At 48.0% G+C, this 27,768-nt stretch overlaps 2 protein-coding genes across 3 annotated transcripts in view; both read left to right on the top strand.

Moving 5' to 3' along the window:
- Positions 1-22,841, top strand: part of LOC112251332 (zinc finger CCCH domain-containing protein 3) — a 143,729-nt gene extending 120,888 nt beyond the window's left edge. Inside the window, exons 10-12 of one of the 2 annotated variants that reach the window (XM_042322338.1) lie at positions 9,731-9,900; positions 12,529-12,698; positions 22,758-22,841. In XM_042322338.1, coding sequence (XP_042178272.1) covers positions 9,731-9,900; positions 12,529-12,698; positions 22,758-22,819 — 402 coding nt within the window. In that variant the 3' untranslated portion in view covers positions 22,820-22,841. Of the gene's footprint in view, positions 1-9,730; positions 9,901-12,528; positions 12,699-15,584; positions 15,904-22,757 lie in introns of those variants that run through there. The other variant, XM_042322339.1, reaches the window with a different exon arrangement.
- A 980-nt stretch (positions 22,842-23,821) lies between these two features.
- mafaa (v-maf avian musculoaponeurotic fibrosarcoma oncogene homolog Aa) lies at positions 23,822-27,138 on the top strand. Its single transcript, XM_024422260.2, has one exon. It carries the CDS (start codon positions 23,833-23,835, stop codon positions 24,760-24,762), a length of 930 nt encoding a protein of 309 aa, XP_024278028.1. The 5' UTR covers positions 23,822-23,832; the 3' UTR covers positions 24,763-27,138.
- The last annotated feature ends 630 nt before the right edge of the window (positions 27,139-27,768 follow it).

Genomic DNA, 27,768 nt, shown 5'->3' with positions numbered 1-27,768 from the left:
GTCTCGCTCGCTCTCTCTCTGTCTCGCTCGCTCTCTCTCTGTCTCGCTCGCTCTCTCTGTCTCGCTCTCTCTCTGTCTCGCTGTCTCTCGCTCTCTCTGTGTCTCGCTCTCTCTCTGTCTCGCTCTCTCTCTGTCTCGCTCTCTCTCTGTCTCGCTCTCTCTCTGTCTCGCTCGCTCTCTCTCTGTCTCGCTCGCTCTCTCTGTCTCGCTCTCTCTCTGTCTCGCTCTCTCTCTGTCTCGCTCGCCCTCTCTGTCTCGCTCGCCCGCTCTGTCTCGCTCGCCCTCTCTGTCTCGCTCGCCCTCTCTGTCTCGCTCGCCCTCTCTGTCTCGCTCGCCCTCTCTGTCTCGCTCGCCCTCTCTGTCTCGCTCGCCCTCTCTGTCTCGCTCGCCCTCTGTCTCGCGCTCGCCCGCTCTGTCTCGCGCTCGCCCGCTCTGTCTCGCGCTCGCCCTCTCTGTCTCGCTCGCCCTCTGTCTCGCGCTCGCCCTCTGTCTCGCGCTCGCCCTCTGTCTCGCGCTCGCCCTCTGTCTCGCGCTCGCCCGCTCTGTCTCGCGCTCGCCCGCCGCTCTGTCTCGCGCTCGCCCGCCGCTCTGTCTCGCGCTCGCCCGCCGCTCTGTCTCGCGCTCGCCCGCTCTGTCTCGCGCTCGCCCGCTCTGTCTCGCGCTCGCCCGCTCTGTCTCGCGCTCGCCCGCTCTGTCTCGCGCTCGCCCGCTCTGTCTCGCGCTCGCTCTCTCTGTCTCGCTCGCTCTCTGTCTCGCTCGCTCTCTCTCTGTCTCGCTCGCCCTCTCTGTCTCGCTCGCCCTCTCTGTCTCGCTCGCCCTCTGTCTCGCGCTCGCTCCCTCTGTCTCGCGCTCGCTCGCCCTCTGTCTCGCGCTCGCTCCCTCTGTCTCGCGTTCGCCCGCTCTGTCTCGCGCTCGCCCGCTCTGTCTCGCGCTCGCCCTCTCTGTCTCGCGCTCGCCCTCTCTGTCTCGCGCTCGCCCGCTCTGTCTCGCGCTCGCCCGCTCTGTCTCGCGCACGCCCTCTCTGTCTCGCGCACGCCCTCTCTGTCTCGCGCTCGCTCTCTGTCTCGCGCTCGCTCTCTCTGTCTCGCGCTCGCTCTCTCTGTCTCGCGCTCGCTCTCTCTGTCTCGCGCTCGCTCTCTCTGTCTCGCGCTCGCTCTCTCTGTCTCGCACTCTGTGTCTCTCACCGTCTCGCGCTCGCTCTCTCCGTCTCGCGCTCGCTCTCTCCGTCTCGCGCTCGCTCTCTCCGTCTCGCTCGCTCTCTCCGTCTCGCGCTCTGTGTCTCTCTCGCGCACGCTCTCTCTGTCTCGCGCACGCTCTCTCTGTCTCGCTCGCTCTCTGTCTCGCGCTCGCTCTCTCTGTCTCGCGCTCGCTCTCTCTGTCTCGCGCTCTCTCTCTCTGTCTCGCGCTCGCTCTCTCTGTCTCGCTCGCTCTCTCTCTCTCTCGCGCTCGCTCTCTCTGTCTCGCGCTCTGTGTCTCTCTCGCGCACGCTCTCTCTGTCTCACGCTCGCTCTCTCGCTCGCTCTGTCTCGCTCGCTCTCTCTCGCGCTCTGTCTCGCTCTCTCTGTCTCGCGCTCGCTCTCTCTGTCTCGCGCTCTGTGTCTCTCTCTGTCTCGCGCTCTGTGTCTCTCTCTGTCTCGCGCTCTGTGTCTCTCTCTGTCTCGCGCTCGCTCTCCCTGTCTCGCGCTCTGTGTCTCTCTCTCTGTCTCGCGCTCTCTCTCTCTGTCTCGCGCTCTCTCTCTCTGTCTCGCTCTCTCTTTCTCTGTCTCGCTCTCTCTCTCTCTGTCTCGCTCTCTCTCTCTGTGTCTCGCTCTCTCTCTCTGTCTGTGTCTCTCTCTCTCTCTCTCTGTGTCTCGCTCTCTCTCTGTGTCTCTAATCTCTCTGTGTCTCGCTCTCTCTCTGTGTCTCGCTCTCTCTCTGTCTCGCTCGCTCTCTCTGTCTCTCTGTCTCGCTCTCTCTCTCTCGCTGTCTCTCGCTCTCTCTCTGTCTGGCTCTCTCTCTGTCTCGCTCTCTCTCTGTCTCGCTCTCTCTCTGTCTCGCTCTCTCTCTGTCTCGCTCTCTCTCTGTCTCGCTCGCTCTCTCTGTCTCGCGCTCGCTCTCTCCGTCTCGCGCTCGCTCTCTCCGTCTCGCGCTCGCTCTCTCCGTCTCGCGCTCTGTCTCTCTCTCGCGCTCGCTCTCTCTGTCTCGCGCTCGCTCTCTCTGTCTCGCGCTCGCTCTCTCTGTCTCGCGCTCGCTCTCTCTGTCTCGCGCTCGCTCTCTCTCTCTCGCGCTCGCTCTCTCTGTCTCGCGCTCTGTGTCTCTCTCGCGCACGCTCTCTCTGTCTCACGCACGCTCTCTCGCTCGCTCTGTCTCGCGCTCGCTCTCTCTCGCGCTCTCTGTCTCGCTCTCTCTGTCTCGCGCTCGCTCTCTCTGTCTCGCGCTCTGTGTCTCTCTCTGTCTCGCGCTCTGTGTCTCTCTCTGTCTCGCGCTCTGTGTCTCTCTCTGTCTCGCGCTCGCTCTCCCTGTCTCGCGCTCTCTCTCTCTCTGTCTCGCGCTCTCTCTCTCTGTCTCGCGCTCTCTCTCTCTGTCTCGCTCTCTCTCTCTCTCTCTGTCTCGCTCTCTCTCTCTGTGTCTCGCTCTCTCTCTCTGTGTCTCGCTCTCTCTCTCTGTGTCTCGCTCTCTCTCTCTGTCTCGCTCTCTCTCTGTGTCTCGCTCTCTCTCTGTGTCTCGCTCTCTCTCTGTGTCTCGCTCTCTCTCTGTCTCGCTCTCTCTCTGTCTCTCTGTCTCGCTCTCTCTCTCTGTCTCGCTGTCTCTCGCTCTCTCTCTGTCTCGCTCTCTCTCTGTCTCTCTGTCTCGCTCTCTCTCTGTCTCGCTGTCTCTCGCTCTCTCTCTGTCTCGCGCTCTCTCTCTGTCTCGCTCTCTCTCTGTCTCGCTCTCTCTCTGTCTCGCTCTCTCTCTGTCTCGCTCTCTCTCTGTCTCGCTCTCTCTGTCTCGCGCTCGCTCTCTCTCTCTCGCGCTCGCTCTCTCTGTCTCGCGCTCTGTGTCTCTCTCGCGCACGCTCTCTCTCTCTCACGCACGCTCTCTCGCTCGCTCTGTCTCGCTCGCTCTCTCTCGCGCTCTCTGTCTCGCTCTCTCTCTGTCTCGCGCTCGCTCTCTCTGTCTCGCTCTGTGTCTCTCTCTGTCTCGCGCTCTGTGTCTCTCTCTGTCTCGCGCTCTGTGTCTCTCTCTGTCTCGCGCTCGCTCTCCCTGTCTCGCGCTCTCTCTCTCTGTCTCGCGCTCTCTCTCTCTGTCTCGCTCTCTCTTTCTCTGTCTCGCTCTCTCTCTCTCTCTGTCTCGCTCTCTCTCTCTGTGTCTCGCTCTCTCTCTCTGTGTCTCGCTCTCTCTCTCTGTGTCTCGCTCTCTCTCTCTGTCTCGCTCTCTCTCTGTGTCTCGCTCTCTCTCTGTGTCTCGCTCTCTCTCTGTGTCTCGCTCTCTCTGTCTCGCTCTCTCTCTGTCTCTCTGTCTCGCTCTCTCTCTGTCTCGCTGTCTCTCGCTCTCTCTCTGTCTCGCTCTCTCTCTGTCTCTCTGTCTCGCTCTCTCTCTGTCTCGCTGTCTCTCGCTCTCTCTCTGTCTCGCTCTCTCTCTGTCTCGCTCTCTCTCTGTCTCGCTCTCTCTCTGTCTCGCTCTCTCTCTGTCTCGCTCTCTCTCTGTCTCGCTCTCTCTCTGTCTCGCTCGCTCTCTCTGTCTCGCTCTCTCTCTGTCTCGCTCGCCCGCTCTGTCTCGCTCGCCCTCTCTGTCTCGCTCGCCCTCTCTGTCTCGCTCGCCCTCTCTGTCTCGCTCGCCCTCTCTGTCTCGCTCGCCCTCTCTGTCTCGCTCGCCCTCTCTGTCTCGCTCGCCCTCTCTGTCTCGCTCGCCCTCTCTGTCTCGCTCGCCCTCTGTCTCGCGCTCGCCCTCTGTCTCGCGCTCGCCCGCTCTGTCTCGCTCGCCCGCTCTGTCTCGCTCGCCCTCTCTGTCTCGCTCGCCCTCTCTGTCTCGCTCGCCCTCTCTGTCTCGCTCGCCCTCTCTGTCTCGCTCGCCCTCTCTGTCTCGCTCGCCCTCTCTGTCTCGCTCGCCCTCTGTCTCGCGCTCGCCCTCTCTGTCTCGCGCTCGCTCTCTCTGTCTCGCTCGCTCTCTGTCTCGCTCGCTCTCTGTCTCGCTCGCTCTCTCTCTGTCTCGCTCGCCCTCTCTGTCTCGCGCTCGCTCGCCCTCTGTCTCGCGCTCGCTCCCTCTGTCTCGCGCTCGCCCGCTCTGTCTCGCGCTCGCCCGCTCTGTCTCGCGCTCGCCCGCTCTGTCTCGCGCTCGCCCGCTCTGTCTCGCGCTCGCCCGCTCTGTCTCGCGCTAAGCCCTCTCTGTCTCGCGCTCGCCCGCTCTGTCTCGCGCTCGCCCGCTCTGTCTCGCGCTCGCCCGCTCTGTCTCGCGCTCGCCCGCTCTGTCTCGCGCACGCCCTCTCTGTCTCGCGCTCGCTCTCTGTCTCGCGCTCGCTCTCTCTGTCTCGCGCTCGCTCTCTCTGTCTCGCGCTCGCTCTCTCTGTCTCGCGCTCGCTGTCTCTGTCTCGCGCTCGCTCTCTCTGTCTCGCACTCTGTGTCTCTCACCGTCTCGCGCTCGCTCTCTCCGTCTCGCGCTCGCTCTCTCCGTCTCGCGCTCGCTCTCTCCGTCTCGCGCTCGCTCTCTCCGTCTCGCGCTCTGTGTCTCTCTCGCGCACGCTCTCTCTGTCTCGCGCACGCTCTCTCTGTCTCGCGCACGCTCTCTGTCTCGCGCTCGCTCTCTCTGTCTCGCGCTCGCTCTCTCTGTCTCGCGCTCGCTCTCTCTGTCTCGCGCTCGCTCTCTCTGTCTCGCGCTCGCTCTCTCGCGCTCGCTCTCTCTGTCTCGCGCTCTGTGTCTCTCTCGCGCACGCTCTCTCTGTCTCGCGCACGCTCTCTCGCTCGCTCTGTCTCGCGCTCGCTCTCTCTCGCGCTCTCTCTGTCTCGCTCTCTCTGTCTCGCGCTCGCTCTCTCTGTCTCGCGCTCGCTCTCTCTGTCTCGCGCTCTGTGTCTTTCTCTGTCTCGCGCTCTGTGTCTCTCTCTGTCTCGCGCTCTCTCTGTCTCGCGCTCGCTCTCCCTGTCTCGCGCTCTGTGTCTCTCTCTGTCTCGCGCTCTGTCTCGCTCTCTGTATCTCTGTGTTGTTTCTGATTGTCTGTGTAGCACATGCTTTTTCACACTGTCAGGCCTCATTTAAATATTGCACAGAGAAATGAGTATATAAAACAAAAGGGATATTAATATTTATTCTATTAGCTGAAGTGCTTAGGTCTGTGATTTTCCGTGTGTGTGTGTGTGTATTGCAGCGTGCTAGCTGGCGGCTGCGTGATGGATAGCAGGCAGTAATTATAGATTGAGAAAGTGCTGATGATGGCTGTATGGGGCAGACAGACACTCCAGCAGTTCAGGGGTTAACCCTGCTTCTTTCTCTCTCTCTCGATCTCCATCTTCTTCTCTCATTCCATCTCTCACTTTGTCTCCCGCTCCCTTATCCGTCCCTCGCTCTCTCCCTCTCTTCTCTATCTACCCCCCACCAGTACCACCTTCACTTTCATTCTCCATCCTTATTCCTCTTCTCCCCATTTTCTTGTCTCTTTCACTTTTTTGTTATTTTGCTCCTCTTTCTCATTTCCTCCAATTCGGTCTCTTTCTTGGTCTCTCCTTCTCTCATCCCCCTGATCTCCCACCTTTCTCCATCTCCACAACTCTTTCAACTTCCCTTCCTCTCTTTTCAACCCCAATCCACCCCCCTGTGTGTCTCCACCCTCCTCTGTGTCTCTCCACCCTTCTTTCTGTGTCTGTCCACCCTCCTCTGTCTCTCCACCCTTCTTTCTGTGTCTCTGCACCCTCCTCTGTGTCTCCACCCTTCTTTCTGTGTCTCTCCACCCTTCTTTCTGTCTCTCCACCCTTCTTTCTGTGTCTGTCCACCCTCCTCTGTGTCTCCACCCTCCTCTCTGTCTCTCCACCCTCCTCTGTGTCTCTCCACCCTCCTCTGTCTCTCCACCCTTCTTTCTGTGTCTGTCCACCCTCTTCTGTGTCTGTCCACCCTCTTCTGTGTCTCTCCACCCTCTTCTGTGTCTCTCCACCCTCCTCTGTGTCTCTTTTCTCATAGCCTCTCTCCCTCTTTCCCCCTTCTCCTCCCTCTTTCCCCCTTCTCCTCCCTCTTTCCCCCTTCCCCTCTCTCTGTAATGGTAAATGTGCTGACTCGTCCTGGTTTGGGGCCCAGTGGAGAGAGCTCTTCTAATAGACCTGAGACATCCCAGCATTCCTTAAATCAAGTGGAAAATTTGTTAACTTGCTGTGGAATAAAGATGTTCTGTCCACTTTCACTTTTTTTTTTTAAATCTTCCATTTCTCGGCTCATTCTCTCGCGCTCTCTCTCTCTCTTCAGTGTTTTATGAAAATGACAATGTATGAGACAGCTGTGAGTCTTAGTGGACTTGGCTTTTAGCTCAATTTCCCCCCCCCCATCTCCTTATACTGGAGAAAGGCTCTAAACTGTTGTAAGTCTTTGTATGGTCCCATTCCCTGGTCTATAGACCAGCACTATAGCCCCTGGGTGGATATCAGTTAGCATGTAAAGGGTTGAAAATCTGCCCCTCCACTCAGACTGTTGAATTGGAACAGACCGATACTGTAATAGAGACAGACAGGCCTTGCTACATTTTCCAAATGGCGCCAATGTTTACGTTAGGGCATAAAAACATATAGAATTTGTCAAAATCAACACTTCCCATGCATTTGTGAGTGTTTTGGTTTGCCTCTTCCTGAAAGTGAGCTGAGTCTAAGATCTAACCTGGCCTGGTCCTTGGGGTGCAGGACATGGATGTGATGGGGGTTGGGGTAGGGGCGGTTAGGGTAGCAGAAGGTAAGGTGCCTCATCAGGGAGAGGAGAGGGGTGCCAGAGCTGCAGAGATCATGGGGTGACCTGGAGTCCAAAGTGTTCCCGGAAACTCGATCTGCAGACCCCTACCCCCCCCCAAACCTTGCTCTATTTCTGGCAGGCAGCCATTGCGAGTGTACCCATGAGTTTACCAGTTACATTGCCAACCGCACAAATGCCTGGCCGTCCCGTCTTCAGTCAGCTGTTCGCCCCGCACCTTTTTTTTAAGATATATTTTATTTTCATTATCTATAACCGTTGGTTTGAGGGAACGCAACACCCTGCTACAACTAAACTCTCTGTGAAGCGAAAAAGGTATGGACTGTAGGTGCAAGTAAGAATGACAACAGGCAGAATGTGGTACCGTTTACAAGGACTTTATTCCTTTACACTGTAATATGGGGAAAAGGGGCTGGACGGAACCAAAGCAAAGAAAGTAAATCTCAAAGCCCCCCCCTCTCCTATTTTACCTGCCTACCCACTACTTACCTAATTTAGCACCACCTGGTGCCCTAACCAAAATACAAGGGGTGGTCCGCCCAGGTCTTACCTAGTGTGTCTAGACAGCGAATATGCTACGGGTATATGTATGCCCGCGGGCCTCTTGCCTAAGCACTCCCTAGGTGCCTTCCCCTTCCCCCCTGGGAACAAATGAAACAGAATATTAAACAATTCCACAAACAGACTAAGAGACAAAGGACATCAAATAAGTTCTGAGCAACAAACTCACAGAACATACCACTTTCCAGCAATGTACTCCCAGCAAAATCAACCTCTATCACAATCTCTACAATGACCTCCCAGCAAATCTCTCTAGCAAAAAAAAAGATCTCCTGAACAGAACACTGGCTTTTATATAGCTTCTGAAGGAATGGGTAATTGGAGACAGCTGTGTCTTGACGAGGGGGCGGGGTCAGCTCTCCAATTAGCCCTGGAGTCGACCAATCAGCTGCTTGAGGGATTTCAGGAAGCCATTTCCTGAAATAAACACATGTAAATACACAAACTACAACACATAATCTGGGGAACGTAACACGCCCACCACAAAAATTGCAAAATGATTTGCAATAATAAATGCCAACGTATCCCCAGTTAGTAAACCCATGATAGAGCGTCAGCAACCACATTCGCCGAGCCCTTCACATAAGCTATCTGTACATTATTGTTAGTAGGAACTGGTTACCTGACCTGGTTTTCGGCAATGGACCTACACAATCAATTATCACTCTTTCAAACGGTTCCCCTACCACAGGAATCGGGCAGAGTGGTGCTCGTGGAACTGTTTGATTCACTTTCCCAGTGAGTTGACATATGTGACATGTTTTACAAAATTGGACCACGTCAGACTTCAAACCTGGCCGGAAGAAATGACGAAGGACCCGGTTATAGGTCTTTGTGATCCCCAAGTGTCCAGACCACGCCTGGTCATGGGCGAGTGACAGCACCTGCTGTCGGAACGGTGTAGGAACAACCACTTGACACACTTCACTCCAGTCATTAATGGTGTCATGAGATGCCCATTTACGCATCAAAACTCCTGCTTCCATAAAGTAGGCAGTCTGTCTAGTTTTAGCTTCCTCAATGGAAATTACCGAAGCAAAACACTTGCGAAGACTGGTGTCTTCTTTTTGACATTCAATCACCTTCTCAGGGGTGATAGACAAAAGAATGTCATGTAATTGGGGCGCGATTTCGTTTTCCCCTGCCTTAGTTTTTACGGGGTAAAACTGTCGGCAATGCAGAAGGAATACTCAGTGCATTGTCTTCTACCTCAACATTCTCAAAAATAGAACTAGCCAAATCCACCACATCTCCTAGCTTGCGAGATTGTGCCCTCGTTAACACACAAGCAGGAAAAACATGTGGAAAAGCTTGAACCAATTTCTCATCTGTAGTTCTGATTTCTGGGTTGTCTACTACCTCTAACACAGGAGTGACATTACCACCAGCAATATCATTCCCTAGTAGCAATTTTACTCCTGATACTGGCAGTGTAGACACTACACCAACACGGAAACGTCCTGATACCAAGTCTGACACTAAGTGGACCCAGTGTAATGGTACAGGTACGGTTTTTGTCTCTATCCCCTGTAATATGACATGTGAGCCACAATACGTTTCAGGAGACCAGGGTAAAGCATCAGTAATGATTACTGACTGCGCCGCCCGGTGTCACGTAGGATTTGGATAGGCTTTTGATCAGTTGGTTCTCCTGTTAAGGAAACATAACCGGCAGAGATAAACGGAGCATAGACAGGATCCGGTTTCTCAAATGCTGAATCAACAACTCGATCCAATGGACGATCTAAAGACTTGACTAAACCCAAACTTTTCATTTTTGGGGACGGTGACTGGGACCGTTTCGGTTTATTTTTCAAAACTAGGCAGTCCGCAATCACGTGACCCTTTTGGTGACAGTAATAACATTCACGGGTTTTCTTGAAAAGGCTTAGGGTTGTTAGAGGAAAAGCGACCTGAACGAGGAACTGATGACGTAATCGTCCGGCCTTCAAAACATGAAGCACCAAAGACAGTCTTGTGTGTCAAAGCGTACTCGTCTGCCAACACTGCTGCTTGGGCCAATGTCACCACTTTCTGTTCATTTAAATGAACTACAAGTCTATCTGGGGAACGTAACAGGTTATATGGTAATTGTGTCAGCCCTGCACACTCTGACCGCCACACACACACACTCTGACCGCCACACACACACACCTGAAACACAGAGTAACTCACCACACACATCCCATGTCCGCTTCCTGTGATCTGTTAGGCTGTGTTTTATGTCTATCCTCTCCTCTGACCTCTCCTCTGTCCTCTCCTCTGACCTCCTCAGTGTAAGAAGAAGCACACCCTGGTGTGTCCAGACTTCTCCAGTACTGGCTCCTGTCCCCAAGGGGCCCATTGTAAGCTCCAGCACCGTCAGAGGGCCAAACGCACCACTCCTAACGCCAGGGCAACTACAGGCCCCTCCGCCACCCCGGCCAAGAAGGCCCGTACCAAGAGGTCAGGACACAGGCTCTCGGTCAAGATAATCAAGCAATAAACCCAATGTCATTTCAACCAGTTTTACCCATTAGAAAGTGGAATGGAATAAATGTAATGAACATTTGAAATGTAACAATAAGTCTTGGAACTCCCTCTCCCAGATCCGGGAGAATTGTCATCAACTGACACTAATTAGCATAACGTAACGGACAAAAAATATTACTAGAAAATATTCATATTCATGAAATCACAAGTGAAATATATTGAAACAGAGCTTAGCCTTTTTGTTAATCACCCTGTCATCTCAGATTTTGAAATTATGCTTTACAGCCAAAACAAGACAAGCATTTGTGTAAGTTTATCGATAGCCTAGCATAGCATTATGCCTAGCTAGCAGCAGGCAACCTGGTCACGAAAATCAGAAAAGCAATCAAATTAAATTGTTTACCTTTGATGAGCTTCGGATGTTTTCACTCACGAGACTCCCAGTTAAATAGCAAATGTTCCTTTTTTCCGAAATAGCTCTGTTAGTTCTTCACGTTTGGCTGAGAATTCGACCGGAAATTGTGGTCACGATAACGCCGAAAAATATTCCAAATAATGTCAACAAAAACATGGCAAACGTTGTTTATAATCAATCCTCAAGGTGTTTTTCAAATATCTATTCGATAATACACTGCTCAAAAAAATAAAGGGAACACTAAAATAACACATCCTAGATCTGAATGAATGAAATATTCTTATTAAATACTTTTTTCTTTACATAGTTGAATGTGCTGACAACAAAATCACACAAAAATGATCAATGGAAATCAAATTTATCAACCCATGGAGGTCTGGATTTGGAGTCACACTCAAAATTAAAGTGGAAAACCACACTACAGGCTGATCCAACTTTGATGTAATGTCCTTAAAACAAGTCAAAATGAGGCTCAGTAGTGTGTGTGGCCTCCACGTGCCTGTATGACCTCCCTACAACGCCTGGGCATGCTCCTGATAAGGTGGCGGATGGTCTCCTGAGGGATCTCCTCCCAGACCTGGACTAAAGCATCCGCCAACTCCTGGATAGTCTGTGGTGCAACGTGGCGTTGGTGGATGGAGCGAGACATGATGTCCCAGATGTGCTCAATTGGATTCAGGTCTGGGGAACGGGCGGGCCAGTCCATAGCATCAATGCCTTCCTCTTGCAGGAACTGCTGACACACTCCAGCCACATGAGGTCTAGCATTGTCTTGCATTAGGAGGAACCCAGGGCCAACCGCACCAGCATATGGTCTCACAAGGGGTCTGAGGATCTCATCTCGGTACCTAATGGCAGTCAGGCTACCTCTGGTGAGCACATGGAGGGCTGTGCGGCCCCCCAAAGAAATGCCACCCCACACCATGACTGACCCACCGCCAAACCAGTCATGCTGGAGGATGTTGCAGGCAGCAGAACGTTCTCCACGGCATCTCCAGACTCTGACAAGTGCTCAGTGTGAACCTGCTTTCATCTGTGAAGAGCACAGGGCGCCAGTGGGGAATTTGCCAATCTTGGTGTTCTCTGGCAAATTCCAAACGTCCTGCACGGTGTTGGGCTGTAAGCACAACCCCCACCTGTGGACGTCGAGCCCCCATACCACCCTCATGGAGTCTGTTTCTGACCGTTTGAGCAGACACATGCACATTTGTGGCCTGCTGGAGGTCATTTTGCAGGACTCTGGCAGTGCTCCTCCTGCTCCTCCTTGCACAAAGGCAGAGGTAGCGGTCCTGCTGCTGGGTTGTTGCCCTCCTACGGCCTCCTCCACGTCTCCTGATATACTGGCCTGTCTCCTGGTAGCACCTCCATGCTCTGGACACGCTGACAGACACAGCAAACCTTCTTGCCACAGCTCGCATTGATGGTCCATCCTGGATGAGCTGCACTACCTGAGCCACTTGTGTGGGTTGTAGACTCCATCTCATGCTACCACTAGAGTGAAAGCACCGCCAGCATTCAAAAGTGACCAAAACATCAGCCAGGAAGCATAGGAACTGAGAAGTGGTCTGTGGTCCCCACCTGCAGAACCACTCCTTTATTGGGGGTGTCTTGCGAAAAGCCTATAATTTCCACCTGTTGTCTATTCCATTTGCACAACAGCATGTCTATTACGCAAGAATTACTCTGAGAGCCCTCAGCCAGACACTTACGCAATGTAGTCGTTTACGCTCATTCTTCAACATAAAGGCGTGAAACTACGTCAAAATGCTGTCGACACCTTGGGGAATACGTAGAAAAAGGAATCTGGTTGATAGCCCATTCACTGCTCAATAGGGACGCATCGGAACGCAGAGCTTTCAAAACATGAGTCACTTCCTAATTGGATTTTTCTCAGGCTTCCGCCTGCAATATCAGTTCTGTTATATTCACAGACAATATTTTTACAGTTTTGGAAACTTTAGAGTGTTTTCTATCCTAGGCTGTCAATTATATGCATATTCTAGAATCTTGTCCTGACAAAATAGCCCGTTTTTTACTTTGGGAACGTTATTTTTCCAAAAATGAAAATAGTGCCCCCTAGTTTCAAGAGGTTTTAATAGACAAAAGTAATACAATATACAACAGATGTTTTGTTCAGATATGTACAGATTGAATGAATCACAGCGGATGTTTTCTCCTCCCTCCAGGACCAGCCTGTCAGTGGTTCTCCCTCAGGGTTCTGCTCAGGCAGATCCATCGACACCCTCGTCCTCAGGTCGTCACAATACCAAGCTGCCATCCTTCATCTCCCTTTCCAGCTCCCCAGAGGATGCAGACGCTCCGGACACGCCCCCCGCCGACAGGTCAAAGGTCACAGGTGAGAGGGCATACAGTGACCAGGAAGGTTATGGTCCAGTTCAGGGTTGTGTCCTACAGAGGTCAGGAAACTGTCTCTGTGGATGCCATGTTGGCTCCTATGGAACACAACCTGACCTGGAGGGTTCATCAAACAGAACGTTGGAACATTGTGGTGATCATTGTAAGCACAGGGATTCATCCAGCTGGCCCATGTGTTTAAGACATAGTTCAGATATAGCCCACCGCTAATCCAGGATGGTTAATGAATTATTCAAATAAAATGAAAAATAAACAAACACAAATTGCCATGAGGTAAATATTAGTGAAGGGGAAAATAAGGATGGTGAACCCCTTGATATTGGTGTACTTGTTAATGTTTTTAGGAGGGTGGTACTGGCTGCAGTAGAATATAAGATTTGATAATACTTAACTGGGAGGGTAATAATGTGTAGTGGGAGAGGGGTAATAATATTTTGGTTTGGGGCGAGAGGGAGGCACAGCTGAACTCTCTGTTGACAGACTGATAGATACAGGATTAGGCAAGGGCCTCCCTCATTATCCCTGTCTCCCCCTCTATCTCTGCCCCTCCCTGACAGAGAGGATCCCCCGATCTCACACTCACACACACACGTTTACTTTCACTGTCCAGTTATGAAACCCAACAATGAATCCGTGAACAGACGCCACAAACTCATTTACCACTTCAATTCCCTTTTTCCCTCCTCCATATTGTCTTTCAGTAAGGGTTTATGTTAACAATGTCAACACAATCTATCTTCCTAATGCCAAATAGATGGTTATTATATCATTATTACATAGTACCATGACATTTCTGAATAAATAGCAGGAAAATAACAACTATAAAATACACCATAACCTCACTTTCTCTTCATCTGCCATCTCTCTCTCGATGTCTGTCTTGGTTCATATTAAGTTGCTCTTCTCCAGGAAACAACTATGACCTTTGACCTGACGCTGTGTCATCTAGACAGCCTGCCTGGCGCTCCCTTAACGCTAGCTATCATGCCACACATATCACACACATGGACTTAGTCTCTTTCCATCCATCTCAGTGTATCTTTCTCCCTTTACATTCAAATCAAATCAAATGTTTTTATATAGCCCTTCGTACATCAGCTGATATCTCAAAGTACTGTACAGAAACCCAGCCTAAAACCCCAAACAGCAAGCAATGCAGGTGTAGAAGCACGGTGGCTAGGGAAAACTCCCTAGAAAGGCCAAAACCTAGGAAGAAACCTAGAGAGGAACCAGGCTATGTGGGGTGGCCAGTCCTCTTCTGGCTGTGCCGGGTGGAGATTATAACAGAACATGGCCAAGATGTTCAAATGTTCATAAATGACCAGCATGGTCCAATAATAATAAGGCAGAACAGTTGAAACTGGAGCAGCAGCACGGCCAGGTGGACTGGGGACAGCAAGGAGTCATCATGTCAGGTAGTCCTGAGGCATGGTCCTAGGGCTCAGATCCTCAAAGAGAGAAAGAAAGAGAGAATTAGAGAGAGCATACTTAAATTTACACAGGACACCGAATAGGACAGGAGAAGTACTCCAGATATAACAAACTGACCCCATGTATATATGTGTGTGTGTGTGTGCGTATATAGTGTGGGTGTGTGTATATATATATATTGATAAATTTGATTTCCATTGATAGTTTTCATGTGATTTTGTTGTCAGCACATTCAACTATATAAAGAAAAAAGTATTTAATAAGAATATTTCATTCATTCAGATCTAGGATGTGTTATTTTAGTGTTCCCTTTATTTTTTTGACAGTGTATATATATACATACACACACACACACACACACCATATATATACACACACCCACACTATATACGCACACACTATACACACACACACACTATATAGACACACATACACACTATGTAAACTCACTATATACACATACACACAATATACACTCATATACACACACGTACACTATATATATATACACACACTATACACACACTTATATAGGCACACAGACACACAGCCCTCCTGAGCCACAGCAAGGGGTCTATCCTTACACACACACCACCACCCTTTCTCTATGTCCAGTGCAGTTAAGTGTTACTAATGACCGCTGGTTTACCCCCCAATACACACTCACTCCTCACTCAGACACTCACACCCCTGTGGCTCGTTAAGGGTGGAGAGCAGCCAAATGAGCTCCTCTCCACTTTACATAAATTTGCCCAGACGCTATGCATCACTTCCAGGGCGCGCGCGCGCACACACATATCACTGTTCTCCCATTCAGTTCCCAGTTTGCTCATCAGCGGCGATGCCATCACTCAGCCTTTCAGTAGGACAGAGAGCCCTACGTTTTTCACCCATTCACATCCTCAGACACACCATCAGTCTCTCTCTCTCTCTCTCTCTCTCTCTCACACACACACACAGCCTTGTCATTTCGCACACCCATGGTGGTTGTAGAATTATCTCTCTGCTGTCTGACATGTTTAGTTTTGTTGGTGTCTTTAATCTCAATCTGTTTCTGTCTTCTGTCTGTCTGTTTGCCTGCCTGTTTGCCTGCCTGTTTGCCTGCCTGTTTGCCTGCCTGTTTGCCTGCCTGTTTGCCTGCCTGTTTGCCTGCCTGTTTGCCTGCCTGTTTGCCTGCCTGTTTGCCTGTCTGTTTGCCTGTCTGTTTGCCTGTCTGTCTGCCTGTCTGTCTGCCTGTCTGTCTGCCTGTCTGTTTGCCTGTCTGTCTCTGTCTGCCTATCTGTCTGCCTGTCTGTCTGCCTGTCTGTTTGTCTGCCTGCCTGTCTGCCTGCCTGTCTGTTTGCCTGTCTGTTTGCCTGTCTGTTTGCCTGTCTGTTTGCCTGTCTGTTTGCCTGTCTGTCTGTCTGTCTGTCTGTCTGCCTGTCGTCCTCCACAGAGAGAACACTGCAGCTCATGCCTCGACTCCAGAACTACAGGAGCTAGAATGGATTCTGCCTGAACATCACCAAATTAACTTTGAAAATACTACAGAGACGTATGTATTGAATGCTAATGGCAGCGCTGAGGTTTCTCTCTCACCTCTACCATACTCAGGGTCTATAATGTCGTGCTCTTGTTAAAGTGGTTCTGTGGACTCATACATTTCATATAGCAGTGATGTTTTTAATACAGATTTTATTGATATGTGAACATGTTTTGGTTCTTTGTAAATTGGAGATTGAATCATTTTGAATAAAACGAATGTTATTACTGTACATGCCTTTGTTGTGCTCTTAGGTCAGGTTGTGTGTGTGTCTGTGTGCATGCGTGCGTTTGTGCGTGCGCTTGCATGCGAGGTGATGACAGGAGCAGCAGTGCCCTGAGACCAGGTCATGGAGAAGAGACACTTGAGTACAGTGACATCACCATACCAAGTGTGTGTGACTATCTGTGTATTTATGGAACGCTGTTTGGGTCTTTGCGTGTCAAAAAAAACACTATTTAACGTGTCAAATAAGCTTGTTGACCAATCAGGACCTGAATATGACTGTACGTCACAATCTTTTAAGACGTTCACAAATTTGACCTAGTTATTACACAATAATTACACTATCACTCGTATTTCATATGTCATAACGATTCGCCGATACGTATGCTATGACCCTGGTAAAGTCTTGTCTCGTGCACCTGCTGCTACTGCACGAGCGCAGACACACTTCCCCAAACTCTGGACCGTGCTGGTTAGAAAAAAGCTAGCTAGCTGATGGATGCAAACAATGTTCTTCCCCAAAAACATAGCAAAACTACATCATCTGTTTCAGTAGCTATAGTTAGCTAGCTCACTATCTAGTTATGTGTCATCACCCAAAATACCCCTAATTTACAAGACAGGTCTTATTTGATTAATCGTGGTCGGACCCACCTACGTGAAGTTAGCCACAATAGGGTATATAGGGGAATTTGCGGGTTGCCTTCAAAATAAAGGTATCTAATTGAAAGTGCTGCAAATAATACAAATAGTGGAATCATGTCATAATGGAATAGATCATGCTAAACGAGGTTGGAATGTTCTTGTATAAATTCAACAAAAATCAGTTGAAATCACACTGGTTGTATTATACTTTAGAATTGCATTGGGGGCATACTTATTTCACTGTACAGCCTTTACCTATGGAATGTGGATCAATGACATGGGGTATCAGTCTACTCAGTGACACCCAGAGAACATTAGCGTCGTAGATTTTATTGCAGGACTCTGAAACAGTTGTGAATTGAGACACATTTATTGTACCAGTCAACCTACTATGTGTATTGAACACTATTCCAGAGGAAAAACAACATGACCTGGATGTTTTGGAGCCTGATAACTCTGAGGAGGACTTTGGGGGAAAAGCACTTGGGTACTGAGTAGACTGATATCCCATTTCATTGATCCCCAATCATTAGGTATGGCTGTACAGTGCAATATGAATGTCAATACGCACAGTTGTGGCGGCAGGTAGCCTAGTGGTAAGAGCGTTGGACTAGTAACCGAAAGATTGCAAGATCGAATCCCCGAGCTGACAAGGTAAATATCTGTCGTTCAGCCCCTGAACAAGGCAGTTAACCCACTGTTCCTAGGCTGTCATTGAAATTAAGAATTTGTTCTTAACAGACTTGCCTAGTTAAATAAACTGGGGAGGTGATTTCCCACAGTCAAAGTCCTGCGATAAGAGCTACAACGCTAATATCTCCATAAACGCTTCACAGTTGTGTTCTCTGCGTGTCCCCGAGTAGACGGACAGCCCATTTCATTGCTCCACATTCCAACACTCCAACCATGTTTAGCATTATCAAGTCTAAATATGGCATGCCTTTCAAAGAGGGACTTTTATTTTAAAGGCGAACTGCAAATTCCATTATTGTGGCTAATCTTTATTGTGGCTAGCTTCACAACACAACCTGGTCCGGTGGAGCCATAGTAAAGTAGTCAGGTGAAGCTAGCTGGCTGCTTATAACGTTACTTTTGGGAAACAGGGTTAAGTAGCTGGCTAGCTATTTATTTCAATAGGAGAACAACAAGTAGCTACCTAGCTAATACTTACTCACATTGATTCCTAAACCATTGCTAAGAATATTGAAAATGACTGCAGTTTCGACTGGTTATTGTTTTCAGGCTGGTTGCATTGGTGCTAGCTAACTACCCCAGAAGTTGCTAATAACATCTGTATCAAAGATATTTGCAAACATTTCTGATCCTGCTCGTTTGATCCTCGTCTAATTTCAAATGCTCACACAGACGTTTTTCCCATTTGGTTGAACAAATAATGCCATATTACCCAACGCACAGTATTGTACAGCTTTGACCGTGATGGTGGCGCTTGGCTTGCACGTGCAAATTCAGTACACAACATTCTATAATAGAATTGTGTTATTTGACGTGTCAAATTAAAATATTATTTGACCGTCAAATAGTGTTATTTGATGTGTATCTTTTTTGACACGCAAAGACCCAAACGGCGTTCCATATGTATTGAGAAAAGAGCAGCCTTTTGATAAGAAAGCTAATCTCCACATCCCTCTCCCTCATACATTCACTCTTCTTCCATCCCTCCCTAAGATCTCTCTTCTCCAACATCCCGCTCTGTCATCCTCCCTCCCTCTTCTCTTTATCTCTCTGTGTAATATAATTAGTGTGTAGGGAGATGAAGAGTAGCACAGAGAGGATGTTGGGATGTGTAATCCATCCATTACCTGGCTGTCGAGCCCAGAGCAGACCCCTGATAATAAAACTATTAATATGCTCTGTGTAAGTGTGTGTGTGGCTCGTGTATATGTGTGTGTGTACAGCTCCTGATATTTAGACCATTAATACGCTATTTAGCCAAGGCGTCGTGGCGGTGACAAACTACCATCGTGTCGCCCTGGGGAGCATGTTCACGCTGCGAAGCTCACCACAGCAATGCAGAGCATTAATACATGCTAAGGAGCTCAAACACACAGTGTAGACACAACACACACAGAGAGAGACTAGACACACACCACACACACACACACAGTGTAGAGACACACACCACACAAACAGACCCACACCACACACACTGCTGTATATCCTCTCCCTCTGTCAGCGTGTTGGGGGTCCATGTCTCATTAACACGCTGGCAGGCTTGTGGGGGGAGGGGTTAATATGTACTATGTATCTTACAAGACGCATAAGGACATGATTGGATGATCAAAGAAAATGGAAACTACCCTCTCTTTCCCTATCTTTTTCATTATCAATATATCTAGATTCAGAAAGTGTACACCAGTTCTTCCCACTGTAGCCATCAATGTGCCTATGGGGGGGGTCTAATCCACCTGAATATCTATGTAATCTATTGAAAGTGTAGGGTGAGGGATGAGAGCTGGACATGATTCTCAGAGAAGGTAGGAGACGGGGAGCTATCACTCTCTTCTATCCTCCCTTCTTTTTTTCTCCTCCTGCCCCACTCCCTCTCTCGCTGAAGATGGAAGTACCTCAGACGGATGTCTGCTGCTGTTTGTCTCAAATCCTCAACGCTGGCTGCTGAGCTCGGCAAGGCCTAATTAAGATCAATATTTCAATGTTTTTGTAAAAGCGCACAAGAAGAGAGGGAAAGGGGGGGATACCTAGTCCGGTGTACAACTGAATGCATTCAACTGAAATGTGTCTTCCGCATTTAACCTCTGTATCAGAGAGGTGCTGGGGGCTGCCATTATCGACATCCACGTCTTCGGTGCCCAGGGAACAATGGGTTAACTGCCTTGCTCAGGCAAAACGACAGATTTTTACCTTTGTCAGGCCGAGGATTCGATCCAGCAACCTTTCGGTTACTGGCCCAACACTCTAACCGCCAGGCTCTACTCTAACCTCCAGGCTGCCAGGCTCTACTCTAACCGCCAGGCTCTACTCTAACCGCCAGAGGTGGAGAGAGAAAATAGAAGAAAAATCTTCTTTCCAGAAGTTTCCCTGAGCACAAACAGAAAGGTGAACTGTGTTTCTTCTTCCCAGCTGATTGCAGTAAAATACAAAATTATTATAAGCAGAGTGACTGGTCCAACAATAAAGATCACAGTTCCTTAGTGAGAAATGATTTGTTAGCTCTCTCCTCACTCATCCAACTATTTTCTTCAGTCTTTACCACTCTCCCTCAATTCTCTCCGTGTCTTATAGATTCAGGGTGGGAGTGTTTGGATGAAGCATTCTGTTTTTTTCACTGACTCAACTACTTAAGCTTGGCAAACATAGTAGCAGTAAGCAAGTATGTAGATCTTTCTGTCAAAGCTGCTTTTTAACATGTTGCCTCTTTCTGTTGACGTTCTCTTGACTTCATAAAGTGTGTGTGCATGTGCCTGCGTGTCTCCCTGACAACTGAAGCTGATTCCTTAAGACCAGCATTTAAGACTTTAAGGGGACCACAAAACCTCTCTGGGTCTCTGATAATCTTAAAGCACCCCCACAGGCCCAGGAGAAGACATTGGATAGAAGAGGGTTAACTTAGCCTCAAAGCTTGTGCTTGTGCCAACCCGGCTCAAATAAAGGACCTCCCGCTCGCTCTGTGGATCTCCCTCATGCTGATGTCCGTTTTGCTTAAATCGGTAAGAACTGCACCAGCAGCAAACTCCCAGTATGCAAAGGCACAATGAAAATCCTGACTTCTTCTAAATATGTGTCTCAAGCCCTCGGCCACACACACACTGCCCTCTTCCCTCTCACAATGAATGGACCTCACGGCAGATCTGCTTAAATGTGGCATTTCAATGTGGATTGCTTAGCTTGGCGTTTGGGGTCCAGCTCCTGCTTATTTGATAAAAGCCCAGCCCCCCTTATAATGACTTAGCGCATCTTAAACTTCAAATACCTTGATATGATTTCTGTCCCTCTTCATCTTACAGTAGGGTACTTTTATTTTCATCCTAGCCAGCAGATTTGAGCCAGGAAGAGAGGTGGTGTTCCAAATGACATCTTATTCCCAATTTAGTGCTCTACTTTTAACTATATCCCTATGGGCCCTGGTCAAAAGTAGTGCACTACATAGGAAGTAAAGTGCAATTTGGGATGCAGACAGTGTATGTATTTCATGGCTGAAGTGTTGGACAGGAAGTTGAGCTCAGCACCTTGTCAGGATCAGGTGCAGGTTGCATGGTGGTTACTCTGCTGCCCTATCCTCTTATATAAAACTTACTGAGTGCCCACCACCTGTTATTTATCTCAACATCACTAGACCACACCAGTCTCTATGTAGGGCCTGTCTTAAAGTTTTTAAAAAAATATTTTCCTTTAATTTAAATCAGGGGCGCAATTTTAGTTTTAGACATGGGGTGGACATTATATATAGGTATATCTATCTATCCAGTTGGATTAACACTAGAAACGGCCTACCCGACTGCTCGGAGGCGTCAGCATGGTCCTAAAGCACACCATTGCCTGGTTTTGTATCACATTCCAATGATACAACTGGGGGGACAAAATGCAATTTCAGAATTTGGGGGGTGGACATGTCCCCAGTGAAAGTTGCACCCTTGATTTAAATTGACAATGAACTAGACTGCCATGATTATAGCATTCATTGCCCCACGCTTAACAGCCTAACCTAATCTCAAGAGAAAATACAAGTGAGCAGAATCTGTGTTCATGCAGTATAAAGTCCTGCCCCCCCCGTCAAGACATATCACGGGTATCGACGTTCTGCTCAACCTTCCGTTTTGATTTTCTTTAACCTGCGTGCCTCACCAGATGAAGAGAGCGTACTGTGTCTCCACGATGAGGGCGCAGACTGCGCGATACTTAATTATTTGTTGATCTGCGGAGGTGGGTCGGGATGAAATTTGTGGTTAATTATGAATAAAAAAAACTGCGCGAGGGCCATCGCGTGGAATAGCCTAATTATAATTAACCCCCTCGCACCCTTCTCGCGGTCCCCTCCGCCCGAAGGAAATGTGGTTTGATTTTATGGATAGGAACGTGTGGCGCTGAATCCATTGCAGAGGGTAGGGTAGTGATTTGGGGGGCTGGGGATGTCAGGGTCTTCCTTACCCCTCAGACCACAACTTCATAGAAAGGATGGCAGTGTCTTTGTTTTAACCGAATAATGATGTTGCATAATATACATAAAATAAGAGTATAATCAGAGCTTTCCACTTTAGCTCAGTATTTTTGCATACTTGTTTTCTATTCGATTTGAATTTGATATTTCATTAGATTTTGAAGTGAAACCTGAGAGAACTATTTTGTTTGATTTTATGAGAGTGAGAGTGTGCGCTATATTTGATCATTCAGTTATAGACTGGAGTTGATCTATTAGCACAATTCGTTTATTCTTTTTTCGTTGCTTGCTGAAAGTATTAGTCTAGTTTGGTATGTAAATAGTGATTTTATTAGCCTACTCGGGTACTTTATTATTCAGAGTTTTGTCAAAAAGTAACATGATTTACATGGAGATAAATGTTTCCTGACTTAGTTTTGATTGAATAGTGCATGCACTTAATAGAATAGATGTCTTGGATGAATGGCACATGAAGATATAGGCCTACACTCCAGGAGTGTTTAAATTAGACTTTTCACCTACAATCCAAGCTACTAAAGCTATTGGGCACTATTCGTCTGACATGTCGTGCAAAGGCACATTTCATAATAATCTATATGTATCTAATGTAGTAAGGGTTCACACAGTTCCAAGTAAACATGTATTTCTCAGAGAAAGCAGCACAGCTATCGCCTTTCCATCCAGTGCGCCTTGCGCGTACCTTCCCTGTGCCTGCCTCTCTCCTCTCTGTGCAGTAGCACAAGCTCCGTCACTAGAGGGGGAGATGCACCTGTTCCGCAAGCCTGCGTTGTCAGTTCAGCTGCCGGCTGGTCAGCTCGAGAGGTTGCTATAGGAAAATGCAAATCCTCTGCTTTCATCTTCTCCCATTGGTCCGTCACACCTCGAGGTGGGCGGGTCGGATGCGTGGTGTCTTTTAAAAGTGCACATTGCCTTTCCCAGCGTCTTAGTGAAACTGCTTGCTTGCGCTGTACCGCAGAACTCAAAGTAACGACTATCTGCCCGATAGAGAAAACAAACTGTGACAGGAATTTATCGCCTCACGCACACACACACACACACTCATCTCTCTCTCTCACACGCAGTACACAAGGCTCCCAGAGTGAAGGGAAGGACGGCGAGGACCGACGCAAGGTTCCCAGAGTGAAGGGAAGGACGGCGAGGACCGGCGCAAGGTTCCCAGAGTGAAGGGAAGGACCGTGTACGGTAGGGACGGGCGCATTCGTAAGTAAAGCGCATCCTGATAAATCTGGACTGACCATTCAGAAACTGGACCACTCTCCAGTGTCTTAACACCACTCAAGGAAATATCTATTTTTAATATCTACACCTATTTTTTTTGATTGTAAGAACTCTGAGAACGTATTTTCCTCCGAAACATTCCATTGTGGATTCCTGCAGATGCAGAAAGTGACTTTGGCACATGTTTACGCATCTTTTACACGTGCGTGTCTCTTGTTCTGGGCTGTCGTGGGCCCGTGTCATGTGTGGAAAGTTTTATTCTGGTCCTGTGTAACACATGCTGCAGTAACTTCAACCGCGAGCCTGCTGCTTTCTCACCCTCTAATGACTGTAGCAAACACTGTCCTCGCGCCAGTGGAGGCGAAGAAGGATACGGTAAAATACTTGACCACAATAACACCAGAAAAGGAGCAGCCAGAACAGTAGAGAATATACAATCCATCCACAGTGCTGCTTGCTTTATCATCTGCTCACTCAAGGACATTAAATCAGAGGACACGAGCAGGTCCAGAGGTGAAGCGAGGACAAGACAGGTTGGTGTCGACAAATTTCACCGGGGGCTCCAGTTTCAACCGGCCCTGGCCCGTGGTATTAAAGCGTGCATTTGACCTGGGATAAGTTGTCAACAAGAGAAGCGGCGAACTGGCAGGTGTACAAGTTCATTTACACGCTTACATATGCGCCGCTATAAATAGCAGTTGTTTTAAGGACTAGCAGCTTAATACGAAGTAGTCTACTCCCCTCTTCTATCCAATCTCACAACCCCACGCATAGGGACCGGGCGTGTGTGTGTGTGCCTATATATACGCCACACAGACCTCTTCGATTCGAAGAAGCAATCTGCATCCGCGAGGACTGCCCGTTGTCCTGCCCGGTGTCGGTTTGGCTGTGAGGGCGGGAGTCGTCGCATGGACTGACATGGCCACCGACCTCGCCATGAGCGCAGAGTTGCCCAATAGCCCCCTGGCCATCGAGTATGTCAACGACTTCGACCTTATGAAGTTCGAAGTAAAGAAGGAGCCTCCAGAGGCTGACCGTTACTGCCACCGCCTCCCCCCGGGATCACTCTCCTCTACCCCTCTCAGCACGCCCTGCTCCTCCGTGCCTTCCTCGCCCAGCTTCTGCGCCCCCAGCCCCGGTGGCCAGTCGGGCCAAAACATGGCCAACGGCGTCAACAGTAGCAACAACAGCGGAAGCAGCAACCCCCAGAGCTCGGGCGGAAAGCCCCACCTGGAGGACCTGTACTGGATCCCCAACTACCAGCACCACATTAACCCCGAAGCGCTCAATCTGACCCCCGAGGACGCCGTGGAGGCACTCATCGGCAACGCCCACCACCACCATCACCACCACCAGGGCTACGAGGGATTCCGCGGCCAGCAGTATGTAGGGGAGGACCTGTCCACGGCCTCGGCCGGCCACCATCACCAGTCCCACCATCACCACCACCACCATGGACACCGCCTCGAGGACCGCTTCTCGGACGACCAGCTGGTCAGCATGACGGTGCGCGAGCTCAATCGGCAATTAAGGGGGTTCAGCAAAGAAGAGGTGATCCGCCTGAAGCAGAAGAGGCGCACGCTTAAGAACCGGGGCTACGCACAGTCCTGCCGCTACAAGCGGGTGCAGCAGAGGCACATGCTGGAGAGCGAGAAGTGCACGCTCCTGAGCCAGGTGGAACAGCTGAAGCAGGACGTCGCGCGCCTGGCCAAAGAGCGAGATCTCTACAAGGAGAAGTACGAGAAGCTCGCGAGTCGAAGCTACAACGGTGGCGGGCCCGGTAACAATAACAGAGACCCCTCTAACGGAAACCACGGGAAACCGGCCTCCACGGAATTCTTCATGTAAGAGACTGAATCATGGCATAAGACTTTTGCCCCCTTCAAACTTATTTAAATATTTTTAATGACTATTATTTGTATTTTTCTCAGTTTACATTTTTTTTATTACAGTTATTCCTTTTGGGGAGGGGGGGGGCTATCAGTGTACATTTTAAATGTACAACATAACATAATGCTTTATATTTATTTAAAGAAATAAGCAAGGTGGATGCGCACATACAGTAAGTAATCAATGTGCGCAGATATAATTGTTGGAAGTCTTAAAGATTGTGTTTTGGATTCACTTCAATACACCAACACCTCTTGATATGGACATTGGATCACAAACTCTGTCAAATCAATAGCCTGATTATTATTTTATGATGCAATAGATCTCAGAGAAACCCTGATTAACGTTTGAAGTCTTAATGAAAAATATGAATCAAACTTGTCAAAGTTTACCAGACAGAAAAACTCAACTGAAAACTGTTTTGATTCCTTGTATGGTGTCTTAAAAGAGAGACTCCAGCGTCTTAAAACTGGGGGGAATCGAGGAAGAGAAACCGGTATTTATCATATTGGGACTGAAATGAAAGAGGGCGAACCACAGAAAAAGCAATAGCCTACACCTTAGCCGCTCCTGCAGGCTCTGTCGACGGATCCGACTGTGATGATGGAGGGGCACATGATATAGCCTTTCTTCCCCGTTAACGAAAAGGCAACCTTTTGAATATTGCAAGTCTAGTTTCCATCCCTTTTAGTAACCCTGCATGCAGGACATGTATGGTACCCCAAACCTCCAATCCTCTCACCCCTATATGTTATGGAAAGCATGGCCCATGGTTCTTTCCTCTTCTCTTGCTACTTCTCTCTCATCGCTCTCTACAGTAAGGCCTGGGTATGCAAAAACACAACTTTATCCCCTATAACCCTGAGAGATGTAATAAAGAATGCAGAATAACCTGCGACCAGAACTAGTAATCTGCTATTACAAAATGGATGCGTTTTACCCGCTATTTTCAATCGATTTTTCTATTGTTTTAAATTAAAATAAAAACTAAACAAAAAGATGATTAACTGAGCCAGATTTGAGACTATTTATTCCCACGTGTATATGTGTATAGAACAGTTATTGTGTTACCTTTTAAAACTTTTGTTGCTTGATGATTCAGAACGTCTTAATGCCATGTTTTAGGACTATCTTACAGCATGCAAATAGTCTACGATAACTTCCTACTTCTACTAGACATGTATGATGTAAACAAGAAGTCTAACTGTACTAAGATGAGAAACATTTGGGATTTTTTATATTGATAGGACCTTTGTTGCGTATTACTGTTATGATAATAAGGTGAATAGAAACATTCGATGAGGTGATTTACTTAATGTAGCTACAAATATAAGGACTGCATTCGCTGCTAAAACTCTATGCACCAACCTAACTAAACTCTTAATAAATTGATTTTCTACTTTTTAAAAAGTGTACAATTTGAGGTATAAGAACAATAAAGGTGATCTAATGGCTTGTGAATAATAATTAAATAATTCCGCAGTCCGGTGTCTTATAGCTCAATATAGCCTATTCTGTTTTATCTGATGTGTAGAAAGATGCCTGGTGGATGCTTGGATTGTCAATGATTGTCTTTTTCTCTGAGGGTATGATTAAGTCAAAAATCATTATTCTGTCAACAAGAAATCCCTGGTTCATGTGTTACCTGCTGCCTAGATATATGATGTGCAATATTGTGCAGAAGTACTGAACCACCTTGCCAATGCCAGTTAGTGCAAGGCTGATGGCGACATATGCAGGAATACAGCTAGGTTGACAAGACAAGGAGAATTATGAGAGGTGTTTGCAAATCGGATCAAAATGGAGTGGGAGAGAGATGTTGTTTTCTACCTCCCAAGATACTGTTTAGTTTAAAAAATATATATATATATCCTTGTGATGCAAAATCAATTAGTCTGAACTTTCAACGAAATCATTTATTATGGTGCTTTTTCTGGTTTGACAAATTTAGTCATGTTTTAGGGGAAAAAATCAATATGGATCAATTATCTTTCAATCAATTCATTAATTACTCAATCCGTCAATATAGAGCAGAGTTATGTTGTTGGCCACCGAGATTGAACCTGTATTTATGGTCTTGAAGTTAGTTAGAATTTTTAGAATTCCAAAGTGACGTAAACACTCTCGCATCCCGGCAACATGGCGAAGTATCTTCTGCACAGTGCTGTCAATGTATAGCCTTCCTGTATAGCCTATATGATTTCTATATATTTATTCGAGAAACATTTAAATGTCCGAACGTGTCAATAACTCAAGGCAATTAAATGTTTCAAGATGGAATGTTATTGAGAATATTGCTTTCATAATGTTTAATAAAAAGTTATGTCCAAAATCTGTTCATCTCTTCCCATGTCTTTCGTTTAAATGTACCTTCAAGCATTGAAAATGTACGCCGTAAAAAGAATGTTTATTCAGTAGGCCTGCAAACAAAGACTCTAAACATTTACAGTAGCCTAATAACAAAATGAATAGCAGGTTTTCTTAAATAGGCTTAGCCTATGAATTATTCTCCTCTCACTTGAAGTTCTCCGCTGTTTGCAACAGTAACGACACCTGGATTGCCTTTACAGAACGAGTAACTTATGTTCAATTATATTATTCATAATTTGAAAATATCCAGTAAAACGCAGGCGGATGTTGTGATAACCGGGCAATTTAAGAAGCATCCATACGCGTAATATTACCAAAACTATTAACGAATCAGGCAAAACGTACTGACATTACTTAGCCTATAGTCCACATGGTAAAATAAATCAACGAAAAGCTAATATTTTAGATGTGTTTTTGGATGATTATACTTTTTAGGTTCTGCAACGATTATCCTTCTAAATAAGGCAACTGAGCGGCAACAAAAATTGAAGCAATCTGTTGCAAAAGGTAGGCTATAGCATACAGAAACGAAACAACAATACTCACGTTTGTCTTATTTAAAATGGTAAAGTATTAGCTTTTTATTATTATTAT

The sequence above is a fragment of the Oncorhynchus tshawytscha genome, linkage group LG05 (genome assembly GCF_018296145.1).
Source record: "Oncorhynchus tshawytscha isolate Ot180627B linkage group LG05, Otsh_v2.0, whole genome shotgun sequence".
NCBI classification, from domain to species: Eukaryota; Metazoa; Chordata; class Actinopteri; order Salmoniformes; family Salmonidae; genus Oncorhynchus; species Oncorhynchus tshawytscha.
Note: the sequence above shows the minus strand (reverse complement) of the source record. Positions and strands in the feature narration are given on the sequence as shown.